General features: G+C 40.8%; 1 protein-coding gene across 1 annotated transcript in view; it reads right to left on the reverse strand.

The window, feature by feature from the left end:
- LOC115020291 (ryanodine receptor 2-like) overlaps window positions 1-12104 on the reverse strand; it is a 55348-nt gene that overhangs the window by 38465 nt on the left and 4779 nt on the right. Inside the window, 23 exon segments of the mRNA XM_029450243.1 lie at window positions 8-168; window positions 488-602; window positions 873-1005; window positions 1316-1508; window positions 1669-1877; window positions 2305-2479; window positions 2965-3173; window positions 3402-3549; window positions 3783-3942; window positions 4056-4139; window positions 4247-4350; window positions 4504-4608; window positions 4792-5011; window positions 5827-6019; window positions 6578-6819; window positions 8459-8592; window positions 8927-9045; window positions 9257-9352; window positions 9567-9702; window positions 9774-9957; window positions 10479-10600; window positions 10774-10938; window positions 11094-11250. Of these exon segments, the coding sequence (XP_029306103.1) occupies window positions 8-168; window positions 488-602; window positions 873-1005; window positions 1316-1508; window positions 1669-1877; window positions 2305-2479; window positions 2965-3173; window positions 3402-3549; window positions 3783-3942; window positions 4056-4139; window positions 4247-4350; window positions 4504-4608; window positions 4792-5011; window positions 5827-6019; window positions 6578-6819; window positions 8459-8592; window positions 8927-9045; window positions 9257-9352; window positions 9567-9702; window positions 9774-9957; window positions 10479-10600; window positions 10774-10938; window positions 11094-11250 (3564 nt within the window).

The raw sequence follows: 12104 nt of genomic DNA on the forward strand, positions 1-12104 counted from the left end.
TACTAACCTTTCCTGGACTTTGCCACTGTCATCTCCGAGGGTGACGGTCACAGTGAGGACATCGTCAGTGTCAAAAGTCATGTCGTGTTGATGAAAGTCAGAGGTCACCCAGCCTGCCCACACATTGAACGGCTCCTGACCTGGAAGAACCCTCACGGAGTGGTAATACTGAGACGGAGAGGGCAGTTGGGGTCATTGTTGTTTGCATTCTACATTTTTATTGTGGATGTTAATTACATCTACCAGCAAAGAGCTGAAGAGCTGCACAATGCACAGACAGAAGCACTGCACAGCAATTTGTTTTGTTTAAGTGCACTACGAGGCAGAAAAGAGTCCAAATACATTTAGTCTTTTCCAGCGTTATCTATGGGCATTATTTAATCGTTTAGAATGAACAACACAAGATATTTGGTCTTCTTAAAGGCGTCGTTGATGTTCTGTGGTAATCTGATAATGATATGAGATGATAGGGAAATGAAAGTCTTACTCTGGAGCTCTGGATTAGGTGAGCACAGTTATCTTTGTCAACTACGACATCTTCTAGAAGCCGTGCAGACGAGTTGCTGCTGACCAGGTCTGCTTTAGTCCTCTTCAGCATGAACCTTGCAGAACAGAAACATGCATGACTTCGTACAGATTCATTATCGGTGGTGAGACAGAGTTTGATTTCTTTCTCTTTTAACAATATAAATGTTCTGTTTTCTGTCATTTTAATTGTCATAACCATGCTTATGTCCTTTTAATCAGCTGGCAGACAAAACACAACATTTCTAAATAACTAGTTATTATTCTAACTAAAGCAACGACCCAAATATTCATGTGTTTGTGTTTACTCTTCTATAGTAGAGTAGTAGTACTCTTCTACAACATACCGTTGTTTCAATCTGGATGTTTTGTCGTGACTATGATCCTTATGGTTGAGCTCATCTCTTGAGCCGGCAAAGCTGTGGGCTGACTTCATCAGCACTTCAAAGTCAGAGTCCACCTCCTCCTGCTCTTTCCTTCCTAAAAGGACAATGGGAATTAATTACAGCAGCGCTCTGGGGAGCTTAAGCAGAACAACAAATCAAGGTCATTATTGAAGAATATCAGTAATCTGGATAACTGCAAAGAACAGCGACTCAGCTCTCACACACTAATTATTACACTCAACTTTCATCTTGTAATAGCAACGTAATTGCAACATGCTGCAACAGAGGTAATGTCATTAGTTTTTTTTAGCTGAACCAAACAAGCCCTTATTGTGGTCCTTTGTGAAGTCTCAAGTTCTGTGGCCTAACTTGAACACACTGTTTATGATCTGATGTAACATCACCTGAACCTGGAGAGAGAGAGTTGGAGGCCACTGGAAGCACCCCCCCAGCAGGGCTTGTGAGGATGGCAGCACATTCGATAGACATGCTGAGCCGGTAAAAGCCCATCTCACTGCTTCCACCGTGGTGTGCAAACAATCGCTGAGAAACCCTCAGGCTGGATAAGGAATCCTTTGAGCCACTCACTCTAGTGACCTTGAATAAGATTTGAACAAGATTTTCAGGATCAGTGCTGTCAATTAACCAGTGATATAAGCCGCCCGGGGTCCCACCGAGCCACTGCACAACACTAAATGCTTGGGAAGACATTTTAACAAAGCTACTACATAAAAGAAAGCCTACATGGTAAACTAACCTGCAGGTTGTGATCATCAGGCATTATGGAGGTAAACTGAGGCTGTTTCCAACTCATCCATAGGGCTGGGTCCCTGGCCATGTTGACAGCAAACGGTTCATAGCCCTCCTGCAGGCCACACACATTAAAGTACTGCAGAGAGTCCACATGGCGACCCAGGTTCAGCCTCCCTACCTGGTTCACCCCAACACTGACCACTGGCAACAGGCCTGGGAAATATGGGGAGAGACGAGACAAAAAAGATTTCAGTGTGATAAATATATTTAAAAAGGGATAGTTCACCACAAAATCTTTCCTTTCTATTTTTTATGAGCAAGTTTCATGTAGGAACTATTTTCTCTCTACTGAACTACACCAACCATATCACTGGGCAGAAGGAAGCGTGCATCTACTCACTCGTTAGAAGGAGTAGTTCGGTAGGAACAAAATAGTTCCAACATGAAACTGCTCAGAACAAGTTCTGTGGATTATCTTGAGTAACCGGGTCGTGATTTCTGGATATTGCTTTGAGCACCACAAGCACGAACACGATAGTACTGCCACATTAACAAAACTATGTCTTGATTTATTATATGTCTAATAAACACTAGCTAAGTCTGTGAAATATACTGTTTAAAGTCAAAAACTATTTCAGACCGTCTCTGATATCAAAGTCCTTGGCAGCCAGCTCCGATCCTCTGTCATTAAACAGCACCTCTCCATTGAGCGTGACCATCATGGTGTGTTCAGCCATGTCCACCAAGCAACCCACAACATCGCCTCTCTGCCACGGACGTCCCAGGGGTTCAACGCCCTGATGGTACCACTGAGCCTGACAGCAAAAAGGAAGACAAGGAGTTACAAAGAAAAAGAGAGAGTAGGAGTGAAAGTGTAAAATCCTCCCACAGGAACAGGAAAAGAGGTGAAAACACTAACAAGAAGCAGGAAGAGATAAGATGAGATGCTAACAGGATCTTCAGACTCAGCAGACAACAGTAGCTGCTTATGTTACATAGTGGAAAGTATAACAACCTTTTTTAATGCGTTGATTTTAAATAATATGGAAATAGTCCAATAGAAACTGGCAGTGTTTGACCACACCCATTGTTTTATCAGGGTTACACACAGAGATGTGTTTTGCCAGAAGATGTATCTTCATTCATCATTGATGATCACACACACCCAAAACACACCAGTATGTAAACAGACTTTTTATTAGGTCCAGTCTTATTGTTATTCTGTATACTGTGAGAGTACATTAAGAACATGTCAACCCCCTTAGGGAACATCAAGCCATGTTTTATGTGAATGTCTCACTTCAAATCCGTTGAAGACGTACGCCTGGTCATCTGACCCGAGCTCTTTATCTGGGGTACAGTCTGGTCGGGCCCAGCCCACTCTCATGTTCCCAGCGGTCACTATTTCAAATTCAAAGTACCACTTCCCCCGGGTCACAGAGTATGATTTGTCTGGTCTGAACACTCTGCATCTTTCAGCAGAGAAGAGACATTGATTTGATAACATGGCTGTAAACCAAAGAAACAGGAAAAAAACAAGGTTATCTGCCAAAATAATAACTGATTTGCATTAAATTCTCATTAAATAGAGTGTATCTTTGCAACACGTTGACAAGTGTTTGCAGCATCGTGAATGATGCAATGAATACAACTTCTGTAAACTAATTGAGCCTTATCTTAATTAAACGTACATGCATCATCAAAAGTGAGATATAACTAATATTATTGATGACATACTCTTTTCCTGGGTTTGAGGTTCCAAGCTGTAACCGTAGGCCAGCAGGGTACACACAGCCTCTCCGACCCTCTCCCTGCACACACTCCTACTCCTTTCATCAAGAAGGCTGAAGGGCACGAGGTACGGGCTCCGCTTTGCTTTCACATCCTTAGAACAGTGATGCAAAGAGTAAAAATGTCAGTGTCTGTGTTGCCAGAGCATACAATGTGCATTTCTATGTTGTGAATGAGAATCAATGTACAGGAAATAGTTTTTACTTTACTGTATTCTTAATGCCAGCTGAAAGTGATAATGTATGTAAGGTTATATACAACATTATGACTGAAAACAAGTTCAAATTAAATCCTGACCAATACAATAATACAGCACAGAACATAAACCTGATGAGCTCCATAGGTCCATCCCTGCTTGATACGCTCTCTGGCCCAAACATCGTGTTCATTCTCTGCCAGCAAGTTAACCACTTCCTCGTGGGCTGGGCTCAGAAGAACCGGGCTCAAGTCTACTGGAGCAGGTCTGTAGCCACTGGGCTGCTCATACCTGAGGAAGGGAATTAAAAAAATGGACATGAGTGATCGGAAATTACTTTTAAAATGTAAAGGTCACATGAAAGAATCACACAACATTTCAGTTACATAATATAATGTACACACTTGTTGGCTAGTCTCATGTATTTGACTCTCTCCTCCGCGTGGTCATCGGTCAAACCAATGTGGAAACCAAGAGCGAGCAGAGTTCTTCAATAGGAAAACAAACAGAAACATTCACTAATAACCATGAAAACAAGCCTCGAAAACATTTAAAAAGCTTTGTGTATTTCAACGATGCAGATAGCAGATCTCACCTGAGGGTGTCCTGAGCCATCTGAAGGTTCTGGTTCCTCTCCTGCTCCGACAGCTTGGAGAACTCCAGCAGACAGGGATCATGCTTCTTAACTTCATCTCTCAGCTGTTTGACAACAGCTGATATTTATTACGCATGTAAAACTGAAGCGAGCTGGACAAATCCAGTTTCAAGTCAAGCTTTCAATGATACTATTCACTTATACTATGTGGTTTATGCAGTTTCATTAAATGATTGATGGTGTGTGTCTATTCTTACAGGTCCATATGTCCATCCAAGCTCAATCTTTTCCGTTGTCCAGAGTTCATGGATATTCTCAGCCATTTTTTCTCGGATATCCTCAAGTTGTGGGGGCAACACCACCTGAGGGTAATATGAATAAAGAGAAGGTAACTAGACTACTCTATATGGCATTTTTCAACACAAAGAATAAACTTCAAATTGGATGCAACTATATCTTTATAGCCAATTTAGTATCAAATTTTTCTAAATCTAAAATCTCTACCTGTACAATTGTTTGTAAATTAATTAATGCTGATGTTTTACCTTGCTGATGTGTATCGGTGTTGGAGTAAAGGTGACTGGAGTGGCAGGTACCAAGGGGCCAATGAGCTCTTGGTTCCCCTCTCCATGATCCACGATGTATTTCTGACATGGCTCCAACTTCAGCTTGACTGTCGGGAGCAAAGCGTCAGAGCATGGAGCAAAAGCCGGTGGGGGCAAGAAGCGAAACTCGCCATGCCGTCCCCCGAACAGAAAACGAACCCTGATTTCCAGAAACAGGACAAGAAGGCATCACATTATTTACACATCGAGGCTCTTACAGAGACAAAAGCGTGAAGTGAGACAAACACATAATGATGTTAACATGACCTTTAACAATTATTACTCCTCTGTACTAAAGAAAAGTGACAGCCTACTGAAAACAAGTCACAAGTAAAACCATAAACCATAAAAACTATAATGTAAATATACAAATAAGCTTTGAAAACATTGGATCAGAAGCCAATAAAAGTGCACCGCTGTAGAATTCAGAAAAGTATCATTTATTAAGCTTTGAGAATTGTATAAATCTTTCATTTATAAAATTGATTTTTAAGTGTGTGAATGGCCCCGAACCAGTCAGTTAAATGATTGTAAAATATGATATTAAAAAAGGAGCCACTAAGACGGGAGCAGTTAGTTAAAGGCCCACAGATTTGGAATACCCTGCCATTAGAAATGGAAACATTAACATATTTTAAAGCTTTTAATACTAAAAGACAAAACTATGCACGTTCTGTGAACACTGAGATAAATGGGTTTATAAAGTATACTCTTTCATTTTAGCTCTTTTTAATCGTAGTTTTCAGTCATTGTTCTTAATTGTTGTTTACTCTTTGCAGTGGTCTGTTGTATTGTTGTTATCTAGACTTTTGTATCATGCGTTTTTATTTCTGAAAAGCCTAACTAAGGACAAGGTCCGCAAATTAAAATCCTATATACGTTACATCGATTGCACTTAACTAAAATGTAACAATGCCTACATGTATTGTAAAAAAATAACTAAGCAATAAATGAAAACACATCTCCACTACTCACTTGACTCCAGCAGAGAAGCTGACCACAGGATAAAGAAGTCCATCTGCACTGAAGTTCTCCAACATGCCCTGCACAGGCAGACCGTTGACCCGGAAGGAGATGCAGGGAGCACTGAGGTCGAGACAACAGCTGACCACATCGTCCGCTTTCAGCAGGTGAGGGAAGGCAGAGCTCACCCTGCGGCCCACGCAGCCTGACATTCAGGAGACACAGAGGTCATTTAGATTGATTTGTTTAATGTCTCCTCAGATTACAATATTGCATTATATGTACTTATTACTTTTATTTGCTACATTTTTCTTAAAAAAGCAATAAAAAACATGACTTAAAAAAAGAAAAAGGATTGTTGCTGCATCACTCATTGCAAACATTACGGCTGCTACTGCTGATTTATTATCATTACTCCCAATGTGTCTCGCTATAGGCTTAAAGGAACAAGCAGTAATTGCTTCTCTCTGGATCATCAAGTGTTGAAGTCTGTGATTTCAATCGCTGCTGAGACTTCAATTCACTACCATGAATTTCAACCATTTTGTAACATCTGTAGATAGTTTCTGCTGGTCTTTACTCTTTAGATATCTTGTACGCCAAGATCACAATTAAAGGATCAGTAAAAACAAACTGCTCACTATTGTGCGCCGTGATAAAACTAAACTGAAATAATCATAATCATATTTCAGTGCGAGAGTTCCCCAGTAGTACTTGTACTGAAGACTAAATCGTGTATCCCTTTGTTTGATCTCATCCTCACCTGACCAGAGGTGAAGCCCATCAAAGCCGTACGAGCAGAGGTCGTCTCCCACACCGTTGCCCCCCCAGCCTTCCCCTCCTGTGGGCCTGGGCTGGTAGCCCTCAGTGCGAGCCCAGCCAACACGCAGGTGTGTGGGCTCAGACGTGAGGAAGGAGTCGACATGATCCACAACCAGCTCATAGTACCAGCTCCGATGCTGAGCTGAATCTTCCCCCAAAGCCAAAAAGATGTTTGGCCTCATGCTGTGGTGGAGAGGTGTGCAGAGAGTACCAAAGACGAACAAAAGAACAAAAAAGACAGAAGATAGTGGCGCCTTTCTTTAGTAAGACTTATATTTGGTTTGATTATAATGTTTTTCATCATTTTAAAGACATGAAAAGGTCTTCGAAATTATACAGCAATGTGATTATGACTACAACATGGGAAAATAACAATTTAGACTTTTTTTGTTGTACCAAATAATAAATGAACTGAATATCTAATGAATGTGGAGTCTCTGCTAACAGTCTCTGCTAGATGCTTGATTGAGTTTGAGCATTTGCTACTCTCTGCAGTACACACAGAGCATAACTCAACTCTCATGGGCGCAACATAGTGCATTGTTATTAATGTGCACTTCCTTGGCCCACGACTGAAACTGAATTACTAGACATAATTTAGAAGCAGAGTGTATGACAAACAATAAGATGGAGAGGTATGTGGACAAGTTGCTGGAGTTAAGTCAGGCCATCACGGTGTCCTGAGATTAAATGCCAGTTCATATAGCGACACTAACCTCGCCCGTGACAGCGTTCTCATCATTAAAATAATGGGAAAAGGACGCAGAGAGAAATATGTGACCTGGTTCAGATGTTGTAAATGGATCAGAAGAGTGGATACAGAAAAAAGAATACGACGAAGGGAATCTGGAAGAGTTGACAAATAGTGGTGGGCAAGGAGGAGAAGAGAAAGAAAATTGGTGTAAGAAAGGAAATGAGAATGAAAACAGATGTACTAATGAGGCATTTAGTTGAAGAAGTAGTAAAAGTGATAGAAAGAGAAATGGCTTGAGGAGGAAGAGAAGCTGGGGAATGGACTGAGCAGGTGCGAAGAATATGAAACAAACTAAGCTATAAGGCCTGAGGAACAAAACGGGCTGCCGATATAGAAAAGCGGAACAATGGGCAGATGGATAAATAAAAAAACGGCCTACAAGATCAGACTGGCACAGTTTGACGAAAAGATTCAGAGACGAAATATGATGAAACTGGATAAAAAATGTCCAAAGCCATATCTGTGAGCCATATCACCTCAGGCAGAAAGCAACTTTCCCAAAATATCATTGGAAGAGGCTGCGGCTCAGACATCTGTGCTCAGACATCAACATTATTATTCTGATCTATTCAAGAACATTAAGTGCAGCAAATGAAGAGACGACACTGAAGAAGACTAATGATCTTTTCAATCAACTTAAGTCCGTCAGAGAAAAGATGAGTGCTGTATTACTTAAGTATTACTTGTATCAAGCATGTGGACCTCATTAAAGATAGACCAAGACCCGCAGCAGTGCGCTCCCTACGGTGAACAAAAAGCGCTCAGCTAAACAAATGCACGAACAAGTATGAAAAGAAGAGAAAGAAAGCCCTCATGGTGATTCTCCACGAGTAAATAAAATCAAGGACAGAATATGCACTCAATGCAACATACATCGTTTTAAAATGTACTCTTTCATATACCAGAAGTTCGGTTTTTTATATATTTTGTGTAACTTTTGTGTGTCGTATTTTTGCGTATAGTAAATGACACAAGCAGACAACATAAAAAAACATTTTAAATGCAGAGAACTGACTCAGAGACAAAACAAAGAAGTCGTATTTAGAGAAAAACATTCTAAATGTGTACCTGGTGACCTGATTAGCCAGACGTGTTTGGAGCAACAAGTCTCTGTCTGGCAGCAGGTTGTCACAGATGAGGTTTTGATTGGATCGCACCGCTACACCGTGACACACACACAGAGAGCACAGCACCTCCAGCACCTGGAACACAGCCTGTCAGCACTTAATCCAGCAATAGCTCGATAAGCACATGGAAATTATCCCACATTGGGGAACAGATCAAAATCTAAGCTAATACAGCCGCACTACTTGTTTCTGTGTGTTTTTGTAATAGTGAAACACCGAGTTCATTTTATTTACAAACCATGTTGCAATTGTAAACAAAACCGTGTAAATGTCATCTCAGAATTTGCCTTAGAGTTTCAGCCACATGACAATAGTGACATTAACTGGTAGTTATGTTTCCGTTATTGATAAAGCATGCACATTACTTCTCACAATTTCTATTTTAAAACAAACACCTTGCAAACATTACCTTGTGGTTGCATCCATGCTTGTCTAGAAAAGAGATGATAGAATGAATGTGTCCTTCTTTGATGACATTGAGCGCTTCAGGACTTTCCACTAAGACACAGTGCAGAACCTCCAAGACTCCTGTACACGGACGGTTGTTCATTATGAGGAAGATATTCTGTATTTACCGTCTATATTTTGATTTTCATATGATGACTAATGTCTGAAATAATGTACAGCTGAATAAAGTGTATAATTGAATATTTCAACTCAAACAGCTGTACCAAAAATAACAACGTTTTGCAAATTAAACAAAAGGATTATTAAATAATTGCCCACAAATCCAACACACCACAAGAGGCCTCCAGACGGTCTAGCCTGCTAATCAGCCAGTCTAGAGAACCTGAGAAATGTGCACAGTTCACACGGTTCCCCCGGATCAGAGCAGCTGAAAGAGCAAAACGGGAAGTGTTCAGACATAGGCACTAAGACACAATACATTTCATGCAAAATGGCTAAATTTAAATCATGTTTTTGGCAATTAATGGATCATTATCAAGATGGGTATTTTAAATAAAATGCATCTAAATGTGTAATCATCAGAAGACAAATGTGCATCTGTTCGGTATCTGGTATCTGAGGGGACGTGTGTTACTTCTCACCCAGTAGCTCGTAGAAACGGTTGAGGATGGTCTCCCACTCTTCTCCCGCGTCACTCTGAGCCGCCTCAGCAAAATGAGAGCCACTTATATATTGGTGTAGACGGTCAATACAATCTAGGACCAACTCTATCACCCCCTGAGAAGAAAAGGAGTTATACTCACACGTCGCCAGACACGTCGGGCCGATTTAGTGATTTGCGCTCTTACCTCTTCTTGAAACATGTTCTGCCGATTCTTTAGTGCGGTCATGTTGTTCTGCTTAGCTTCATGGCCTTGGCCCTCCGGTGGAGGCTGGAAATAGTTTATTAGATCCTGCAGACTACATGTCACTATCTCCATTGGCAGGCTGACACACTTGAGGTTTTCTTCCCGACTAAAACCGTCCAGTTTCCTAAAGATGGATAGAATACTTGTTACTATTTTATCCTCCATAAAAGTCTAAGGACAGAGGGTACATATATAAATTGTAAAGCCCTTATAAATTGACTGTTATATTAAAATAGAAAGTCTGACGGTATCTGAGCCTCAAGTTATTCCATCTTCTCCCTCAGTGCTTAATTATGCAGTTCCAGCTTTTTAACATCATGGAACTATTCCCACTGCATTTTGAAATGTTCTTCAGGTATTGCTATGGTTCTGTATACCGAGGAAAATGTTTTAGATATTCCAAGACAGCCAAAATCTGTGCTAGTGTAACTAGGTGTTATGTGTGTGCAATATCTGAAGGGCAATACTATGGTGCATCTCATACATAGCCATAGAATTTGGATGTTTTGTGACTGATGTGTCGGTCTGGCTCTAACAAGGACAGCTAGACAGCGGGAAACAACGACCTTCATCTCAGTCATCTGTGGTTCCCAAACTGATAGACATTGTTACACTGACTGCAGGTCTAGAAATGGCATCCAGTACCGTATAAAGCGAGTGAAGAGGAGAGTAGCACTCCGAATGAGTCTGGCAGTGTGAGATTCTTCCCTCTGAGAACGAGATAGCGTCAGCCCATCGTCCATATGACCCTCGCTGTGCAAAATGGCCTGAAAACACATCATTTGCAATCATTTCCTCTCGATTCTTTCACTATATAAGTGCAATTCAGTACATTTTCATATTCAACATTCTTATAAGATAGTCAATGTATAAAATGAGCCTTCTCCTTTCGGTTAATCAATGATTCTCTTATAATAATAATGAATCTAAAAAGGTTTACCTTTCGCTGAGCCCCTCCCACGCGAGTAGATTGGGCATCAATAGCTTGGTAGGTGAGCCAGAGCCCAGAGTCTACGTGCTGAACATAACAAATGGAGTCTCCATACTTGATCTCTGGGATCCCCATGCCATCGACATTAGTCTTTGTGCCAGCGTCAAGCTTCTCCTGTAGGCGAAGATGTGTTGTTGCATGTATCACAAACAGATCTCTGATAATAAACTGATCTAGTACACTAATGACCTTCTAATGAAACTTTTGAATTATGCGTTGATCATAGCAGCCTTAAAAAAGTTCAGTGGATTTCTAATGGGACTCCTGACCTTCGACGATCGAAAGCAAAATGAGGTTGTGTTGATGTCAGCCTTGTCTCGATCAACCAGATGCAGGCCTTTCTCCTCCGTGAGCCCCAGGTACCTCCCAGTAGTCACATGGCAGAGACGGAAAGGCTGCCCCCAGCATGTATGCCTACCACTCCAACTAAAAGAAGATCAAGAGCATTATGTTTTTAGAAGGGCTGTACCGAATGTCATTTTATTAACATTCAAAGATTTGAATAAAGTGGTTCATCTGATTAAATGAGTTAGTCTTGTTTTATCAAATCAGTTTCCTTTAGTTAATAATTTGTCAGTTTCGTCAACATGAACACATGTAGGTGCAGAATAAGGACTGAGAGCCGCTTGCTGTGTGTGTGTGTGTGTGTGTGTGTGTGTGTGTGTGTGTGTGTGTGTGTGTGTGTGTGTGTGTGTGTGTGTGTGTGTTTGAGAGAGAGTGACAGAAAGACAATTGCACACATAGTTCTGTAAATGTGTAATAACTGCTTTGTCAGCCACCTGCCCGCCCACACCCACCCGACCTGCCGGTCAATCTAATATTGGCTCGACGCATCACCACTACGCAGCCACCACTGGAATTTACTTCTGCAAATAATACAATTCTAACAATATAAATTTAGTATAATCTGCATCTTGGGTTTAAACAGAGTGACTAGACATGCAAAAACAATTATTTTTATTAAAAAGCTGCCCAGCATTTAAATGTTGATTTAGAGTTCGAATGTCAATGTCATGAATGAAAAACATTTGACAATGTAGTGTTTGAACTATTTGGTACATCCATAGTTTTAAGAAGAAAAATGAACAGTCCAAATCGTTTAGTTTTCCCTCTTTATTGTTGAAATGGCTGGGGAGCAAGCAGCAGACACAAAACCCTAATTCCATTCTGAGAAAGTTAAATATTAAATATGGTTCCAGCCTTTGTAGGCAAAAACAGCAGAAACAGAAAATCTGGGCCCTGCTCTCGCAATGAAACAACAATCAACTTTTGTGCTTGTA

The sequence above is a fragment of the Cottoperca gobio genome, chromosome 15 (assembly GCF_900634415.1).
Source record: "Cottoperca gobio chromosome 15, fCotGob3.1, whole genome shotgun sequence".
In the NCBI taxonomy this organism is placed as follows: domain Eukaryota; kingdom Metazoa; phylum Chordata; class Actinopteri; order Perciformes; family Bovichtidae; genus Cottoperca; species Cottoperca gobio.